The sequence below is a fragment of the Diplodia seriata genome, assembly GCF_021436955.1.
Source record: "Diplodia seriata strain FDS-637 chromosome Unknown scaffold_9, whole genome shotgun sequence".
Taxonomy (NCBI): Eukaryota; Fungi; Ascomycota; class Dothideomycetes; order Botryosphaeriales; family Botryosphaeriaceae; genus Diplodia; species Diplodia seriata.
The window spans coordinates 2,419,739-2,438,731 of record NW_027117316.1 but is presented as its reverse complement, the minus strand read 5'-3'; the positions used below and the strand labels follow the sequence as shown (position 1 = coordinate 2,438,731).

The following is an 18,993-nucleotide window of genomic DNA, read 5'->3' as shown; positions in this document are numbered from 1 at the left end:
GGGAGGTCAGCCGCGGCGTACGTTGGTGATGACGATGTGGGTTTGGCTGTTGCTGTCATGCCACATTGCGGAATGAGGCTTGCGTGGGAGAATGTAGGGACGGCGGTGCTTGGTGCTGTCAGTATGTCTGAGTGAGAGAGAGAGTGTGTGTGTGCTGTCTGGCAGCCAACCTGACTACTGCTACATTGTCACCCTGTACCACGGTCACGAGGGCTCTGTGCCATTGCGGCCATCCCACTCCTTCGCTCACCGAGAAGCAAGGGAATGTTCTCAGCGCGGCGCTCTCATTCCAATGACCGACATCGACCTTGATCCACTAGTCGATCTTCTGAACGGCTGCGCTGCTTTTTCGGAGAGGGAAGGAAACCCTATAGGTTGATTCGCGCTATTGGTCTGGTTTCAACCCCCGGAGGCTTGTCCAGTCAGAACACCGTTGCTTGAATCCGGCATGAGAGAGTAGAGATGCGCGCAGCCTTCTCCGTCCCGCGCTTCCGCCAGCCCCAACCGACGACGAGCAAATCATGTACGAGAAAGCAGAAAAAAACGACCGATAGGAGGACCACAACACCATCAGAAAACGAGAACAACAAACCAAAAAAAGGGCGCAGGATGAAGAAGGAACCACGAGAGCGTTATGCAGGGCAACACGAAAAGCGGGCTCTCGGCGGCTGCCTGCCTTCACTGCCACAGTAGCGCCATGTAAGGCGGCCTGGGGAAAGGCAGAAAGGCTTGCATACCCTCCTCCCAGCTTTTCTCGAAACTAGGCGCACTAGCCGCAGGTGAAAGGGAAAAGACGAAGGAACGAAAAAAAGGGACACCCCAGAGCGTTCGCCGATTGGTCAAGTGTTAGACCCCACAAAGAATCCACCATGAATGGCTGGCTGGCTGGCTGGCTGGCTACCTGGCCGGCCGGCCGCCGCCGCCAGCACGTGCGCGTGGTCGGGTGCATTATCTCGCAGCAAAGCAGAAGCAGCAGCTTTTCTTAGCTCCGACGGGTGCACCGGGCAGCCGCTCACGTACTTACGTCCTGCAAGTACGTACCCACCACACGACCCCGACTCACGACCCCGCATATACGTATCCGCAGCAACAGCCATCCGTAGGTACTGTATGGATGTACAGTAGTACGACAAGCTTCGCGGCCTGGTCTTCGTTGTTGGCACGTCATTGGCTCTCTACTCTCTCGACAGGCCTCTTGAATCAGCAGCTCCGACGCTTGCATGGGAAAAAAAGAGGCATCATCTGCGTCGTCCCGATCGGGCAGGGTGACTTGACTTTTTTGTGCCCATGTTTAGCGCCGCAGCCCGACGACGACTTCGCTGTCTTTTCTTCCCAAAGGAACAACTATTCTTAGCCCACACCTTCGCGAGAGGAAGAAAAAAGAGCTAAGAATCGGGGTGGGGGTGGCCCGGGGTGGGACTCTCCACTACCGTCATCATCGCGCTAGTCTTGTAACATCAGCTGGCAGTAGTGTCAGAAGATACGTACCACTCGTTTCGCGCGGATCGAACGGGATGGGCAAGCACGCCAACTTCAACGACTCCACTTCGGCATGTTTCATCGCGTTCGGCAACTGTTCGTTCTTGCGAGGTGGAGAACTCGAAAGAGATCGTGCGAAAGCTGATTCGTTCGTATTATACAGAGAAGAAAGCCCCACTGGATGAATCAAAACGCCCGTGTTAACCCTGTGTTGTGTGAAGGAACCCTCCCATGCGCGTGTCTCTATGTGTGTGTGTGTGATGCTACAAAAAAACACAGCTCCCGGTTGATCATCAACGCGCGATGACGGCGCGCTCTTCAGAATGCGCCTTTTTGTGTGTTTCGAGGAAGAAAAGCGAAGAAGTGGAGAAGTTTCTCAAGGCGCCCCCGAATAAGGAAAGAGTTTAAAGGGAAAATGGTACAAGCGTCGTTGACACGTCAACGTCGATCGTCCCCGGGAAGAGGTTGGTGTCGTCTGGGGGGGGAAAGGTAGCCGCCGGAACCGCGCCGAGCCGTCAAATCCCGTCTTTTCGAGATAGCCGCCGCGAAGAGAAGAAAAAGACGATCATGTGTACGCCGGCGGCCGGATCGGGAAGTCCCGCTCCACAACTCTCTTACCAGGCCGGAGAAGGGAGGTGTGGAGTCGAAACGCTTCCCAGAGACCCGGATAGCCGCTGTCATGTCCACGTTTTCTTCATGCAGAGCGTCCTCCGCGTTGCCCATCTCATGCCATCTTGAATCTTGCATGCAGGCTGCAGTGCAGCATGCAGCATGTGCGCGTGCCCGTGCCCATGTCCAACGCCAGCCATTCGACCAGCACTCATCGTCGTAGTCTCACCGTCCGTTTCAGACGCCCGCCGCTATCCAGTCGTCATCATCATCGTTGTCCACAACCTCCTCGCCCGATCCGTCCGCCCATCCGTCATGCCGACGACAACCCCATCTCGAGGAGGAGCATCGCATCCTAAGCCAGCTGCTGCTGCTGGTTCGGCGGCGGCGGCGGCACGTCGAGGCGCGTGTTCTCCGCCATCATGCGCTGGAAGCCGATGCCGACGCCCTCGATGACGGCGAGCAGGATGGCGCAGCCGATGGCGCCGTTGCGGACGGCCTTTGCGCCGCCACGCACCGCCAGCGAGCCGCCGGTGAAGAAGCCGGCGATGATGGCGTTCCACGGGTCCTCCTTCTTGCGGATGCCCTTGACCGCGCAGTCGAACGTCGAGAAGAGCCCGCCCCACACGCCGAAGTTGCCGCCCAGGATCGGCGCGCGCGCCTTGATGGCCGTGATGGCTGTTGTTGGCAAAGATTGTAAGTATCCCGACCTCTGTTTTTGTGGATGTGTGCGTTGTTGTTGTTGTTGTTGCGCTGGATGAGGTTTGCTACGTACCGCCGATTCTGCGTTCGCCGTATGGCGAGTTGCGGAAACCCTTCACACCGTGCCACACTGTTTGTCCATGTCAGCCGCCTGATTGTGGAACCATGTTTGCGATGCTACGTGTCGAAGCAGGGATATGTGTTTGAGCTGAGTGGACCGAGGTGGAGGATTGAGTGGGAATGCCGAGTCGTACCTGCGCCGCCTATCGCCTGTTGAAGACAGTTTTGTTAGCATCGACGATATTTCGGCTTGACAGCAGAGGGGGAACGGGCGCAAACGTACTCCCATACAGAATGCACCACCAAAGTCGGACAGCGCAACCCAGGGGCAGGGATCTCTGGAGTGGTCCATTGCGGTTGAGGTCCGTGGACTGGTGTTGGTCTAAGGCTGGGCCGCGACGGTTGCGATTGAGCGCGATGGAGGAGCGCAAGAACGGGATGAGCGACCGGGCTGGGGGGTCGCACAAAGAAATGGGAGGAACGGGCGTGGCCGGTTGTGTCGGTGGAGCGTCGCGGTGTCGGGGTATTGATGGCAAGACTTCGTGATGATGCAGTCGCCCGGCTCGAAAAAGTTGGAGCTCTTCCCGGCGCCCACGTGACCTCGGCGGCCATCCCGCAATCCTCCGCATCCGCATCTTCCTCGTAGTTTGCACAAGCCGTGTCTAGCTTTTCGCCGCCACTGCCACCGAGAGAATGAATCGGAAGTGATTTCTTCATGCTAGCATGTTGCCATGCGCATCGTATTCGTAGACCTATGTATGTATATACTCCTACTCCAGGCAGAATGCATCCGAGAGAGCCAGCCAAGATGCTGCAAGGTCCTCAACGCCGAAACCCAACCATCGCTTCCGAACGTATTGTTTCGTTATAACAGTGGTCGTCATGATGCCACTGAGAGGTATCTTAAGAAACAGGAAAGAAAATGGTGCGAAATGTCATGGACAAAGCCATGGTGCAGCTGATGCAGGTATGTCTAAAGCACGCAAGTATGCGAGAACGCTGAAATGCCGTCAGGGAAACCACCAGAGAGAAAACGTATCAGGCTGTTGCCGTCTTGAAAAGCATGCGGATGCCCGAGGGCTCTTTGCGCTTGGGCTTCTCCTTCTCCGTCTTCATCGTCGACGAAGACTTGTGCGACTTGGCCGACTTGTGTGTCTTGTCGGTCTTGTCGGTCTTGTGTGTCTTTGCAGTCTTGTGTGTCTTGGAGCTGTATGTCGACTTAGCCGCCTTGCTCTTCGCAGACCTGCGAGACTTCAGGTCATCCTCCACGAGGACGCCTTCCTTGATGAAGCGGTCGGCAGCGCCAGGGGTGACGAACTCGCCATCAACACTCGTGCCGAAGCTCTCGGCGGCGACATCTGCGATTCCGCGGCGCCACCTCTCAATCCGGCTAAGCTCGGGCGGCTGAAGCTCGTCAAGCATGAGCGGCTCCTCAGGCTCCTCGATGGCCCGCACAGGACCGCCGGCCTGGAGCATCGCGTTCTCCTCGTTGTTGTTCTGGATCTTCTTGATGATCTTGTAGCCGCCGAGAGCTACGATGGTAACACCGATGCCGACACCAGCGGCAATCATGAACTGCGGGCTGGCCAGCAGGGCAACCGCAGCCGGGAAGGTACCCTTAAGCGCGGTAACCGCGCCCGGGCCGAGTTTAGCAACAATGTTGCTGATCTCCGCGAGGGTCAGGGCAACGGCTGCCAGGGCGTCGGGGTTCTTCTGCAGGCTGTCGATCATGGCCATGACGGAGTACTGCAGGCAGTTCGCCTCGTCCAGCATGCGGGTCAGGCCGTTCATCTGGTTGCGGAGCTCCACTTCGTTCTCGCCGCGGTGGTCGGGAAGCGGGGGAGGCATGTCTCCGTAGGCAAGATCCATGTCGACGTCATCCTTGGACCGTTTGCCCGACTTGGAAGAGAAGATTCCCAAGGGGCCATCCGTGTACCTGCGCGTGAGCTGGTTCTGGGGGCCGGCTTCCGGGCTGTACTCGTTCTTCAGCGGCGACGAGCCGGGCTTGCCGGCGCGGTCGTTTGCATAAAAGCTGTCTGTGTAACCGCGCTCAAGCAGGGGCTTGTCGCCGTGGTGCGACTTGTGGCGGGAGGAGCTCGACTTCTTGGAGCGGCGCGAGCTCTTGGACTTGTTGTCGTCGTCGAGGTGGCAGTTCTCCAGGGCGCGCTGGACGCGGCGCTGCTCTAGCTCCTGATCACGCACGGCCTGGATCTCGGCCTTGCGCTGGCTGTATGCAGACTTGGCCTCCTTGAAGACATTGACGAGGTGCTTGCTCTGGCGGGTGCATTAGCGAGCGAGCCGCAAGGCGCGGGGGTGGAGACGTACGGTGCTAACGACCTTGCCGGACTTGTTGACGACGGTAATGGTCTGACCGAGAGCGACCATTGTGGCAGGCCGAGCTGCAGGTGCAACTCGGGCGTACAGGTGGTGAAACGATAAGGGTATAGGGGATTCCGCTCGTGGCCGCCGGTCAACAAGGATGCCGGCGAGAAGCTTGTGGTGGCAGGGTTGTGCGCGTGGACTCCACCGTAGGTGCAGGAGGACCAAGACAGAGGCGAACGCTGACCCGCGGCGTTCTTGTAGTGCTGGAGGGAGGAGGGGCGCGAGCTTGAGGAGGATAGCGGCACAGGCCTGCTATACTTGAGGGCGCAGACAGAGGCCGGGGACTTCACGGGATTTGCATGGCGGCTGGGAAGGGCGAGCAGGCGCCGAGGGTCAGGTTAAGAGGGTGGGCCGGGCGTGGATGCGGCCCTGGCTATCGCGCGCCGGCGGGCCAGGGTGCAGGCTTCCAGGGCCGGGGAAGGGCGGCAGAAAGGTGCGAATGGGCAGTCGGTGTGTGAGTCGCCAACAAATCGTGGCACGCCGCCAGCGGCCAACTGGGCTCGCCTGCGGCCGGCGCTTGGGAGATCTACCTCTAGCATCCGTGCTCCACGCCGCCGCGTCCCCCTACGCCGGACGCCGGAGTCGCGGTCTGCACTGTGACATTGGACGTGTCCCAGCCTCGCAGCCGCTGCATGAGATGGACGCAGTGCGATCTCGTGCTTGATGTCAGTCTGCAGCGCCGCCCTGCTCGCGCCCAAGCTGCGGGATAAGCGGCATCTCACCACCCACGCTCTGGTGGCAGCACCGCTCGAGCTCTGTTTCGCAACGCGCGCGGTCTCCTTGCCGCGCGAGTGCAAAATTGCAGCAGCCATGTCCCTGCAGTCGCCCGCAGCCTCTGGGTCGGGCGCAGGCCTGAGACTCTGGTCAAGCCACGCGCCACAGCCACGTTCGGCGTGCGACAGCCGGTTTGCAACGGCGCAGCCGTGGCGTCGTGCAGCCGGTGCGGTGCGCGAGGAAGGCGGTCCGCCGCGCACAAACACCATAGGCGGATTTTCTTGTTTGATTAGCAAGGATGGCGCTGCTTGCTCAGCGTACGGTCACCTGTCTGGATGCGAGAGCCGCATCCTGCCTCTGCAGCCCGCGAGATATCGGACGCAGCTGCCTTCGCTCCCATTTGCTGCTCCATGTCTCAGACAGTTCTGGATGCGCACGTCAAACCTCCCTCCTCCTTCGCCGGCGCCGATAGGCTCCTATCGCCATCCCCCGCGTTGCGCCGCCCAAGATTACGCACACGTACAACATCCTCGGCGCGACTAGAACAGCCTTTTGCTGCATCGGCACCCAAGCAGGCGTCGCCGGGCCGTAAAAGCTCTCAGGGTTCGTGGGATCGCGGGGTGCAAGGCCAATCGGAGAGCTGGCGTAGTATAATACCCTCGTCGACGCATCACCTCCGCATGGCTTCTGCCTGTGCAATAGGTATTTGTGCCGGTTTGGGCCTTCCGCCAGCCGCAGCCGTGAGGGGAAGCTCGCCAGCTCATCGCCGTGGCACCTCGGCCTCAGCTGGCCGGACTATGACGCAGGCCTGAGGTTGGCCTTCTGCTCGCGCCTCTGTACAACGCAGCGCGTTTGTCTGTCCCGTCTTGCCCCCGTCGCTGGCAACGTCGGGACAGCGCGTGTACCTGCAGGCGTCAACCAGCTCATTGCGCAGATCATGGCTGGCTCAGGGTCGACCATCCAGTGCGCTTGCTGCAAAGGCCATCGTGGCCGTTTCCCAGGCCACCCCCCAGGCCACCATCAAGCAGCGAGCAAGACCCCAGATGCCGCCATAGCGCGACGCAATATCGTCATCGTGTAATATTCACCCCGAGACAGTCGAAACAGCGACCGCTGGAATGATGGCGTGTGATACGTCAGCGATCGCGACAGCCGGAAAAGGAGATGGCTGCGAGTATACAAACAGCCAGAGGCCCGCCGGGCGAGCGCGAGGGAAGAAGCCGTCCGCAAGCTGCCGCTCGCCACCGCAGTGGAGACAGGACCTGCTCGAATCACTGGACTTTGCCGGGTGCAGCTCGGTTGGACGAAGCGCGTTTCCGCGGCGGCGCCCTCAGACGGCGGCAGGGAAGGCAGGGACCATGTGCGGCGTGGGCTCACGCAGGCTGGGGCGAGGTGAGGCGGGAGGAGAGCAGCTGGACGCGGAGGCAGGGAGCTCAGCCGGTAAGTCTGGCGTGGATCGGCCCGAGTTGGCATCACCGTCTTTCCACCTCAGATCCCCCGTCGCGCCTTGTGGGGTTTCTGGCCCACCGAAGCTCCAAAGAAGCCAAAGAAGGCTGTTTCGGGCACACCGCTCCTCGCGCCCGCGCTGACGGCTGATTTTCGCGACGCGCCGCTGACACCTCCAGCACACGATGAGCCCGCAATGGCGCTTGACGGAAGTATCGAAATGGCTTCCCCTCCGAAGCAGTTCCAACCCCCCGGCCTCTTCCATCGCATGAGGCATGCCAACAGCATCCTTGCGCTGGTCGTCTCTGCCGACTACATCTTCGCCGGCACCGAGGGCGGTGAGATTTTGGTCTTCGGCCTCGAGACCTATGGCCGCGTCGCCATCATCGAGGGCCACCGCGGCAGCGTGCTCGGCCTTTGCCTGTCGCAGGACCAGCAATTGCTCTTCTCCAGTGCTGGCGACCGCATCGTGAACGTGCGTGCTACCTCTGCTCCGATGTGCCTCCCACAATGACTCACATCCCACGCAGGTCTGGAACACGCGCACCTTCGCACGCGAGTACTCCATCTATTCGGCCTACGACATTGGCGATGTATTCTGCGTGTCCTACTCGTGCGCCCTGCGCACCGTCTACCTCGGCGCCCAAAACACCAGCATCCAATGGTACAACCTGAACGAGAAAGACAGGCGCCCGACGCCTAAGCCCACCGGCCACCCGTCCTTCCGCGAAGACCGCTTCTTCGATTCTCTTGGCCCAGGCGGTATAAGGACACCACGACCAGAGTGCGCGGACGCGCCTCGCGACGCGAAGGGCGGTCAGGAACTGGAAATCGATCAGCAGTACATCCACCAATTCGCCCACTACGGTTACGTATACTGCACGCTACTGGCAAGTGGCTCGGTGGCTGGTTATGCGGATAAAGAGATCCTGATCTCCGGTGGCGGGGACGGAGTCATCAAATTGTGGAGGCTGGATCAGGACAACGGAGGCGCAATTCAGGAACTGCACGCCCTTGATGACGGTAGGGAAGAAGGCAATGCCGTCCAATCCATGGTTTTGGATGGCACCTTCCTGTACGGCGGCCGTCCTGACGGTGAAATCAATGTTTGGGACCTTGAGACGAAGCAGCTTGTGCGCAGCCTCAGGACAAATGTTGGCGATGTCTTGACCATTACGATTGGCGGAGGCTTCCTCTTCGGCGCGGGAGATCGCGGTTTCGTGCAGGTGCGCGATCATGTATCCATGGCGATCAAGGGCTGTTGCGCTGACGAATCACAGAAATTCAATCGCCAGTACGAACCCATTGGGAGGTTTGAAGCTCACGATGGTCTTGTGCTTGCCTCTGCTTTTGGCAGTTTCAACGACAGGCCCGTCTACGTTACCGGCGGTAACGATGCAACTCTCGCTGTCTGGGATGTTCGAGATTGCCAAGTTGTCCCACCCAAATCTGCGGCAACTAGCAATGGTAAGCAACATGGCACTTCTGGGTGCTCTAATCTAACATCTTGCAGAGCAACTTTTCGAGTTTCTCAAACGTTTCGTGTCGTACCGAACCGTTTCTTCAAACCCTCGGTATAAGGCGGACTGCAGAAGAGGAGCCTCCTACCTCCGCTCCGTCTTCAAGAATTTCGGAGCTGCTACCGAGATGCTCAACACCGAAGACCCTTACAATCCCGTGATACTCGCGAAGTTCAGGGGCAACCCGGCCACATCCAGCGACAGAAAGAAGATCCTGTTCTACGGTCATTACGATGTGATCGCAGCTGAGAACGAGGACAACAAATGGCTCGTGGATCCATTCTCCATGGAAGGCATCGACGGCTATCTCTACGGTCGCGGCACATCTGATAACAAGGGACCCATCATGGCCGCCATCTTTGCCGTAGCTGAGTTGTTGGAGGAGCAGGCGCTCGAGTCTGACATCATCTTCCTTATCGAGGGCGAGGAAGAATCCGGCTCTCGCGGCTTCTACGAAGCTGTACGGCGAAACAAGGAGCTCATCGGTGACGTTGACTGGATACTCCTCGCTAACAGTTATTGGCTCGACGACCATGCACCATGCCTGACTTACGGGCTACGTGGGGTGATTCATGCAACCGTCCAAATTGAGAGCCCCCACCCTGACCTTCACAGCGGTGTTGACGGAAGCTCGCTTCTCGACGAGTCGTTGAAAGACCTGATTATGTTGCTTGCAAAGCTGACCGGGCCGCATGGGAGGATCGAGATCCCTCGTTTCTACGACCCCATTCCTCCCATCAGCCCCGAGGAGAAGCAGCTGTATGACGAAATCGGACATTCCCTCATCTCCCGCAATCCGGACCTAGGCGACCCGGAAGACCTTGTCAACTCTCTCATTCGTCGCTGGCGTGAACCCTCCCTGACGATCCACCGTTTCCACACGTCGGGCCCGGAAAACTCGACCATCATCCCCCGCCTCGCCTGCGCGTCCCTGTCCATCCGGTTGGTGCCGAACCAGGAAGCGACCGAGGTCGCGTCCGCCCTCACCGACTACCTCAACGCCGAGTTCGTGAAGATCGAGTCGAAGAACAAGCTCACCGTCACCGTCGACCACCTCGCGGAGCCGTGGCTGGGCGACTTCAACAACGAGATCTACAAGACGCTCGAGGCGGCCATCACCGAGGAATGGAAGCCCGTCCAGGAGCGCCGCCGCAGCTCCGTCGTCCTCGGCAACATGCGCCACCACAACCCCTCTTCCTCGTCCTCCTCGTCCAACGGCGGCGGCCAATCGACGTTGTCGCTGTCGACGGCTGCCGCAGCGGCCGGCTATTTCGACAACGCCGGCGCCATCGTCGGCGGCAACGGCGCCAACAACCCGCTGCGCTCGCCCACGACGTCGTCGACCCTCGCCAACGGCAGCGTCACGCCCCCCGCGGAGAAGACGAGCGACGACCCCACCGTCTGGAAGCAGCCGCTCAAGCCGCTGTACATCCGCGAGGGCGGCAGCATCCCGAGCATCCGCTTCCTGGAGAAGGAGTTCGACGCGCCCGCCGCGCATCTGCCGTGCGGGCAGGCGAGCGACAGCGCGCATTTGGATAACGAGAGGCTGCGGTTGGTGAATCTGTACAAGAGCAAGGGGATTTTCAAGAGGGTGTTTAGGGATTTGCCGAGGAAGTAAGTGAGGGAGATTTTGGGGACCGGGACCGGGGAACGATGGGTTGGTTGGATCTGTTTCGGAACCTTGTATTCTTTATTGCAAAGCGTAGTCTCGGCTGGGGGGAATCGGCCAGCTACGTACGGCATTTCGGTGTGGCGTTTGGTGATGGGAGCATGGATGTGGAGTCACAATGGTAGAATGATGGGGGAGGGAGATGTCATTAATAAATGGGCGGAAGGCGCCCGCTGAGGAAATTTTGTTTGAGCTGACTGTTGCTTCTAAACCTCTTGGTCCGACGTTGACGTTCACATGCTTTGAACATTTTGTTGACTGGTACCTGCAGATGGCTATCGCGAGTCCCTCCGGACCAGGCCTTCACCTCGATATCACGGCGGTTGAGCTTTGAAGTCAGGTAAACTTTGAGTAGAGTGTAGTCGGCGAACCTGTGATATGAATGAAAGGATGGCGGAGGTAAATCTTTCTTCCGTTTATGGTTTTAAAATCTCTGGTTGAATTGTAAGTCATTGTAAGCTGTGGTTAACATCTGAAGCTGATTGACTCCGGCTTTACTGGGTTTGATATTGACATATCACAATACCCCATGTAGTCTAATACTCGGAAGGAAATCTGTCGCAACGTTGGCTCTGACATTAACTTTTGACGGGTTTACAACGGGTGACAAAAGTGCGGGCCCGCCCGTATCTGCCTCACGGAGATATTACACTATACCTACACGGGTACTTGGATCCAGTACTAGGACGTGATTTTGTGTACTCAAGACTCACATCTGTATCCGAAACTTGGATTGAACTATTCATAAAGAGTAATGCGTCATCAGTGGTGCTCAGCAGGCTCAAGTTTTCTGTCCCCCGATATAGGTGGTCAACAAAAGTTCAAGGTGATTGGCGGGCGCAGGGGCCATCAGCGCGCTCACAGCGATTGGGGCTGAAGGTGGGGCCCAGCAGCTGACAGTTGGCACCGCCTCGACTTCTGCCTGATATCTTCAGTCCAGCCTTGTCTGAAACCGCAATTTTCCTCCTACTCTTACTCCTACTTTCTCTCCCTCTTCGACTCTTACTCTCGCTCCGAAATAGTATCAGCACTCTGTTTGCGATGGATACGTCCTGAACGGTACCTACGCGATTGGTTCACGATACATACACGACCGAGCTCCGTTGGAGTCGGAGCACGTCAGCTTTGGCCTAGTCGCCTCACGTCCCAATACTGGTGATATCGGGGGAGGCTATGGTTGATTCCCCGTGGACATGGCGTCATACAAAACATTCCGACTACGTGGTATCCCCGGTGGATCGGACGAGGGGCGCGTCAAGGAGCTTGTGCGGAATGCGCTCGAGTGCTCCGACGATGTGGCTATCAGAGTGCGCTCGTTAGCTGATGATCCATACCCTGATGATGACGAAATGATGGCGACTTTGGAGTTTTCAGAGATTCCAGACATGCTCAAACAAAGCTCCCGAGAAGTCAGCGCCGTTGTCGACGGTTACGATCTTGTTTTCGACTCGGACTTTTTCGACTTTACCACGCTCCACACACCGGCGAAGAAGTGCACCATCGAGTGAGTAATTTCCACTACTATGGCACATTGTCACTGGACTGATATCTGCCTGCCTTAGCATTGTTGCAGTTTCAGGACTGAACGGTCATCCTCTCGGGTCATTCAAGCAGAGAAACGGTAGTTGGATATGGCTGCGAGACGCTCTCGTCCGAGATCTCTCCGATTCGCGAGTTCTCACTTTTGGGCTTGATACACAATTGATCAACAGCGAATCTTTCCAAAACATAGCCGACCTCGGTGGGACGCTACGTACTGCCTTGAGAACTATCCGCACGGACCCGAAGAGGCCGTTGGTTCTTATCGGCCACAGTCTTGGAGGCATTATCGTTAAAGAGGTATGTTATAATGATCAGTAAATTGTTTGAGTTCTACTAAGCACTACTTGGATCAGGCGGTCAATCTTATGGCGAAGAGCCACATGCAAGTTGACCAAGCTTCCTTTCGCGCCATTGCCGGAATCATGTTCTTCGGAGTCCCCAATCAAGGAATGGCAATCAAATCCTTGGTGCCGATGGTCGGAGACGGCCCCAACAGGGCACTTGTAGAATCCTTGGGCCCGAATTCGCACGTTCTTCGCACCCAGAGCCAAGCTTTTTTGGAAATACTCGACTCGGCCGTCGCTTTCCATGTCGTCAACTTCTACGAAACAAAGATGTCACGGACTGCAGTGCAGGATGTATGTGCATCTGTTCACTAAAGTACTTTCGAGATACTGATCCACTGCAACAGGAAACAACGCAAAAGTGGGCCATGTCAGGCCCTCTCGAGATCTTAGTCGAGCCTCACTCCGCCACACATGGACGAGTGCATGATGCAGAAAAGCATCACGTCCATCCTGTCGACCGCTCTCATGGCGATCTTGTCAAATTCTCGGGTCGTAAAGATGGCACTTACAGGGTAGTCATACATCATCTGAAGAGGATGCAGGAGTTCAAGCCGGAGGACATGAAGTCTTCTGAAGAGAAAAAATGGGAGAGTGGTAGGTAGTTATGACAATGAATTTCATGGACTATGCATGCTGACTGCACAAAAGACTGCTTACAATCCCTGGCTTTTGATGAACAGCACGTACGCGAAGCTCAACTCAAACCCGCTACCGGTACTTGTCAGTGGCTGCTTGATCACGAGGACTTCAGAACATGGATACACGAGCCACGTCGTCTACTCTGGATACGGGGCAAACCAGGATCTGGCAAATCAATGGCCATGAAAGTGCTATCCCGATACATACAATCTGCTGCAGGACTGGACACATTTCTAATATCTTTCTTCATACACGGCCGAGGCGTCCCTTTACAGAAAACTCCGCTAGGGATCTACAGATCTCTTCTCCACCAGATTGCCCTGAGATTTCCGGATGTTCTTGTATATTTGACTAAAGTCTACAAGACAAGGTCTATGGGCTTTAAGAGAGTTAATGGGGAATCGGTATGGACGCCCGAAGATCTACCCGAACATCTCGCCACCGGCCTCGATATAGCCTGCCGACACCACTCGGTCACAGTTATCGTTGATGCTTTGGATGAGGCCGGAGAGACGGCAGCGTTCGCCGTCGTAAAAACATTCAAGAAAATTCTGGCAACTGTCAATCCTCAGGGGCGGATAAGGATATGTTTTTCATGTCGGCATTATCCACAAATCACTCTGGACGGAGGAAGTACCATCATCATGGAAGATTCCAATGCCGACGATATCAGCAATGCTATCAGCATAGGCATGAGTGAATCTCACTTCACTGAGACACAAAAACAGCTCTTGCAGACCGTACTCCTCGCAAGGTCCGAGGGTGTTTTCCAATGGACTTCTCTTGTGCTTGATAGCACGATCCAATCCCAGCCGCGTGGCTACTCGTTCGAGGAAACCCTGGAGCTGGTAGAGGTGGTGCCTTCAGATCTACACGATCTCTACAAGTCCCTCTTACGGCCAGCGGAGACGCCACAATCGTCCAGGTCGGAGCACCATCTGCGCGAACAGCAACTTACCCTCAAACTTTTCCAGTGGGTTCTATTTGCGATACGGCCCCTATCGCCCAAACAACTCCAGCACGCACTTGCGCTCGATTGGCGCATGGAACAGACATCGGTTACCGAGTACCAGAATTCGCGAGACTTCATTCGTGAGGAACGTCTGGCTCTTCGGATCAAAGATCTCTCCAAGGGCTTGGTTCATATATCCGAGCCATTCTCTTCAGGCCAGGTTCAGTTCATCCACCAATCGGTTCCTGACTTCCTGCTCAGTTCACCAGAGACGTTGCAGAAACTCTCTGTTGACCCCGCAGTTCCAATGACGTGGCTATCACACTTCCAGTTGTCAAGATCCTGCCTGAAATTCCTGCTCATGCGCGAAGTCAGAGAAGCATTTGATAAGGAGTGGCCGCGCCACGATGCACGAACCTTATATTTGTGTAGTATTGATTTTTTTTGGGGAATGGAAACACATTCCCGGGAAAACCAAGTAAGCCGCCACTGGCCGGAGATTCCGCTCGTACTATACGCATGGCAAAATTGGGTTTTTCATGCTAAAAACGCTCAAAGACAAAACTTTGAGGTTCCGCTTGAGTTCGCCAGACAGGACCCTCTTTACTCTGTGTCACAGACCAACATAATTCTCCGGAAACCTCTTGACAACCACCTCAGAGAGATTTTAGGTGACCCCACAGAGTCATGCTACCATGAATTTCATGCAAATTCGTGTTTTCGGCCGATGAATTCCCCGTTCAAAAACTATTACGCATCCTCGATTCTCCCGCTCTCCGGTTTTGAAGCTCCAAGCATGGTCCATCTCTTCGCATATTGCGGGTTGGACGGCTGCATTCGGTATCTTGGGAACTTACACCCTACTTCTTTGGAAGAGAAAGATAGCCGCGACAATACTCCACTACATTATGCTATCATGGGCAAGCAGAAATCAACAGTCCATCTCTTGTTACAATCTGGAGTTGATGTAAATCCTTCTCCGAGAGGAGACGTGGCATCACCATTGTGCCTTGCATGCAAGTGGGGTGATATGGAAGTGATTCCTTCGCTGATCAAGGCAAGAGCAAAGGTCCATTTCTCTAACACAGATGACACGCCCCTCTCTTGTGCAGCATATGCTGGCCACCAAAATGTTGTCGAGTTTCTTATCGAATCTGGAGCAAAAGTCAATCAACGGAGCAAAAATGGGAACACGGCACTTTTTGCAGTGGCCTCTAGCAAAGAGTCGCGTCTTGACATATTTGCATCACTGTTACGCCATGGCGCATCCATCGAGTTACGAAACAATCGTCTGGAGACCCCACTGCACTATTCCGCAGTCCGCAGTCCCACACCAGTCTTCAAAGCCTTCTTGGAAGAGGCTCTCAAATATGAGAGAAGGAATAGAAGTGGTAAACGAGACGCATGGAGTATCATCTCAAAACCGTCGAAGCAGTCCCAGGACTCTTTGTCCATCATCAATGGACAGGACTGGAAGGGCAAGACCCCCATCTTTTGTGCTCTTAGACAGAAATATTGGAGGCATTTAGATCTGTTACACGACGCTGGGGCCGATATCCACATCAAAGATAAGAGTGGAAACACACCATTATTGGAAGCGGCCAAACTTCTTTGGAGTAAAGAAATTGAATTTCTCCTCAGAGCTGGTGTGAGCGTTGATGAGGTTAATTCGCGTGGGAATACGGCTTTGCTGGCATACCTCACCAGATCCAGGTATGTGAAAATGGACACGCTGCGCTTATTCATAGAATGCGGGGCAAACGTAAACGCAAGGACTACCAAGGGGAGATCAGCACTCATGTTGGCTGCCCGTGGACGTCGTAGCGAGGTGATTGCACTTCTCCTTGAACATGGAGCAGAAGTCAATGCGCAAGACCAGAAGGGGACAACGTCGTTGCTGCATACAGTAAAGTCATGGCACTCCAAAAACTCGAGTACAAGATCTGCCGATGAGTATTTCGAAACGGTTGAGCTTCTCCTCCGTGCCGGAGCAGACGCCCATGCAATGGACGGCTCTGGGAGGAACGCGCTATGTTATGTTCGCGACAGGGACGCACAGTCCATTTTCAGGCTTCTTCAAGAGAGCGGGCTCAAAGAAGTATTGGGGGATCCATCAGAACCAGAGAGTTCGGAATCCGAGTCTGAGTCTGAGTCTGAGCCCGAGGGAAAAGCCAAGAAGATCAAAAGGGGAATACGGAAGTTGATTGCACCTTTCAGGAAGAGACCCGCGGTCTAGCCTTGTTTTCTGCAAGCATCTCATCGCGGTACAGCATTTGGGAGGGGGCGTTCAGGAACTTGTCTAGATAGCCTTTTCAAATACATGTTCAAAAATTCACATCAGCACAGGAGGTCCCACTGACCGAAAGTGTGTGCCTTATGATAGCTCCATACTAACAGCCTCGTCCTAAAGAGAGAGAGAGAGAGAGAGAGAGAGAGAGAGAGAAAATGCTCCATGGCCATAGGCGAACAGCACGTCAGTAAAAAAGGCGAGTACACAGTCAACACTCCCAACATCAATTCCACCCACACCATTTCATCTCATTACCTACAAAAACAACAACCACCCTCCCCCTTTCCCCCCTCCCCCCTACCTCCAAACATCACTAACCTCCACCTCCGCCGCCCCACACTCAGGCACCGCCACCGTACGATTCGGATCGCTCTCCCACGTCCACACGCCGTCGCTGCTCTCCCTCACATACTTGTACGCGACGCTCGCACCCGGCGCGAGGTCGACGACTCCGTACCACAAGTTGTTGCTCGCCGTGTACTTGTCCGCGCTCAGCGCCTTGCCATTCGCCGGCGCCCACGACCCCAGCGCGGCGGCGTCGCCGGTCAGCACGATCGACTCGCCGAAGGACGTGCTGGCGATGACGGAGAAGGTGACGGCGACGGAGGTGGGGCAGGTCGTGCCTGTTGTTGTTGTCGTGGGGGCGGTGGTGGTCGAGGTCGGGGGCGTGGTCGTGGTGGTCGGGGCAGTAGTGGTGGTCGTCGTGCCGGGGACGCCGGTGGTGATGCCCGTCGGGAAGACCGTGTTCGTAGCCGACGCATACGTGCCGGACGCGGAGCCGGCGGCGCAGGCGGCGGGCACGTCATCAGCAGACTCGGCGTTCCACGACGCGGGCACGACGGAATCGCGGCGGGCGGCCGCCGTCAGGAAGGCTGCGTAGGACCACGTCAGGTCGGGCGCGGACAGCGGGGTGCCGTCATCGCGCGAGAACTGCTCCGAGAGCGAGCCGTCGGCCGGCGTGTACGTCTGGACGACGCCGACGAAGCCGTCGGCGTACGCCTTGACCGCGTTGACGATGGCGACGAAGGCGTCCGAGTCGGCGGCGAACGTGCCCGTGGCGGCGGACGGGTAGATGTCGGTGAAGAAGGGGAGCGAGACGGCGTCGATGGTGATGGAGGCTTCGCGCGTCCATGTGTAGAGGGCGTCGTAGAGCTGCTCGGCGGCGGCGAGGGTGGCGAGGTACCTGGTGCGCCTGTTAGCGTTTTCGATGGGGGGGCTGTGGTTGGGCGGCGGGCGGGCTTACCAGGGGTTGCCGTTGTAGTAGGTGTCTTCGGCGTATCTGCCGACGGCAACGGCACTGCCCGCGGGAATGCCCGAGTTGATGGCGTAGATGGAGCGGAAGGAGTCTGTCACGGCCTTGTGGTTCGCCAGCGCCCGCGAAGAGCAAGGCTGGAAGGTGACATCGTCACAGGCAGCAGAGGGGTCGAAGTTGTGGATCGAGGTCAGGATTGAATTGGCGTCCTTTCCGGTACGGCCGTTGTTGACGTTGATGTTGGAGACGATGTAGTTTCCGTTGGAGTTCCAGAAGCTCTGCTGGAAACACAGCACCAACGGTGCTTGGGAATCACAGTAGTCGCAGCTGTCGCCAACTTGGGCGGCTAGAGTGCTGCCCTCAACCAGGGCGCGGTGGGAGACGGCAATGGTGAAGAAAGACGAGCCCTGTACCTCCTCCCTATAGCCATGTTAAACTTGATATGATGAGATGGACCCGAGGGCTTTCCTACCAAAGATCGAAGCCAGTCTGGTTCCAGTACTCAGTGGTGTACGAAAGATCGTTCCTGATGACCGGCCAAACAACGTCTCTGGCGGTGTCGGTGTAACCGTTGTCAATCAACCACCTAGCATAAGCGATCATAGCAGTGGCGCGGAGAGGCGGACCATCCCTCTGCGGCCTTCCCCAAGCGTCGGTGAACTGCGTCAAGTCGACGTTGAATTTGGGTTCGCCCTGTGTTTCATGCGTCAGCAAGTGATACACGTGATTCGCCGGGGTTACTCACCAGACCCCCCGTGGACAAGCCGCCGGAAGGGTTGTCAATGCCCTGAAGCCTGGCCTGCGCAACGATATATTCCTGAATCTCATCCTGCAGCGAGCTGTCGCCGGCAATGAACTGATCGACCAAGGCCTTGAAGACAAGCGCGGCATCACGCGTCCAGGTGTAGAAGTCTGCAACGTGTCTCAGCAGATGGAAAACAGGAACGGAAGATGGGGACGCCCACAGTCGGGATCACTCTTGCTCGGGCCGGCAACGACCACACCCGCCGCGGCGCCAGCAGCATTGGCCCCGTCATCACCGATGTTGGCCAAAACGCCGGCATACGCGATCGGACTCTCGGTCGAAATGAAGCTGTCGACATCGCTCTGACGCTTGAACAGCGTAGTCGTGGGCACGGCGAGGGCGTCGCCGACGAGCAGGCCGACAAGGCCGAGGGCCTTGGTGGGGAAGAACATGGTTGGTGGACGTCGAGGATGTCAGGAGTGAGAAACACTGCGTTGCGCTGCCGGTTCCTGGAAACTTCAATTGCTGTGGGCGGCCGCCTCCCCTTTTATATCTTTGTTTTTGCCGGGTCATGCGGGCGAGTCGCGGCACCATGTATGGCAGCCGTATTCGCCGTCCAAGTTTGTCAATGATGGCCCAAGCTCG

General features: G+C 56.8%; 5 protein-coding genes across 5 annotated transcripts; 2 read left to right on the top strand and 3 right to left on the bottom strand.

Moving 5' to 3' along the window:
- Nucleotides 1–2,443: 2,443 nt before the first annotated feature.
- TIM17 (translocase of the inner membrane) lies at nucleotides 2,444–3,202 on the bottom strand (the record flags this gene model as incomplete). The annotated part of the gene is made up of 4 exons (XM_066780545.1): nucleotides 2,444–2,766; nucleotides 2,864–2,920; nucleotides 3,045–3,060; nucleotides 3,134–3,202. The coding sequence occupies 4 exons, from the start codon at nucleotides 3,200–3,202 to the stop codon at nucleotides 2,444–2,446; spliced, it is 465 nt and encodes a 154-aa protein (XP_066629774.1).
- A 686-nt stretch (nucleotides 3,203–3,888) lies between these two features.
- SLS55_009141 (uncharacterized protein) lies at nucleotides 3,889–5,235 on the bottom strand (the record flags this gene model as incomplete). The annotated part of the gene is made up of 2 exons (XM_066780544.1): nucleotides 3,889–5,124; nucleotides 5,176–5,235. The coding sequence occupies 2 exons, from the start codon at nucleotides 5,233–5,235 to the stop codon at nucleotides 3,889–3,891; spliced, it is 1,296 nt and encodes a 431-aa protein (XP_066629773.1).
- A 2,353-nt stretch (nucleotides 5,236–7,588) lies between these two features.
- SLS55_009140 (uncharacterized protein) lies at nucleotides 7,589–10,530 on the top strand (the record flags this gene model as incomplete). The annotated part of the gene is made up of 4 exons (XM_066780543.1): nucleotides 7,589–7,867; nucleotides 7,923–8,618; nucleotides 8,673–8,859; nucleotides 8,906–10,530. 4 exons carry the CDS (start codon nucleotides 7,589–7,591, stop codon nucleotides 10,528–10,530), a joined length of 2,787 nt encoding a protein of 928 aa, XP_066629772.1.
- A 1,244-nt stretch (nucleotides 10,531–11,774) lies between these two features.
- On the top strand, nucleotides 11,775–13,072 carry SLS55_009139 (uncharacterized protein; the record flags this gene model as incomplete). Its single annotated transcript, XM_066780542.1, has 4 exons — nucleotides 11,775–12,085; nucleotides 12,144–12,420; nucleotides 12,477–12,761; nucleotides 12,815–13,072. The coding sequence occupies 4 exons, from the start codon at nucleotides 11,775–11,777 to the stop codon at nucleotides 13,070–13,072; spliced, it is 1,131 nt and encodes a 376-aa protein (XP_066629771.1).
- Nucleotides 13,073–16,274: 3,202 nt separating this feature from the next.
- Nucleotides 16,275–18,800, bottom strand: gla1 (glycoside hydrolase 15 protein; the record flags this gene model as incomplete). Its single annotated transcript, XM_066780541.1, has 6 exons — nucleotides 16,275–16,360; nucleotides 16,711–17,534; nucleotides 17,595–18,023; nucleotides 18,076–18,296; nucleotides 18,349–18,515; nucleotides 18,569–18,800. 6 exons carry the CDS (start codon nucleotides 18,798–18,800, stop codon nucleotides 16,275–16,277), a joined length of 1,959 nt encoding a protein of 652 aa, XP_066629770.1.
- Nucleotides 18,801–18,993: the final 193 nt, after the last annotated feature.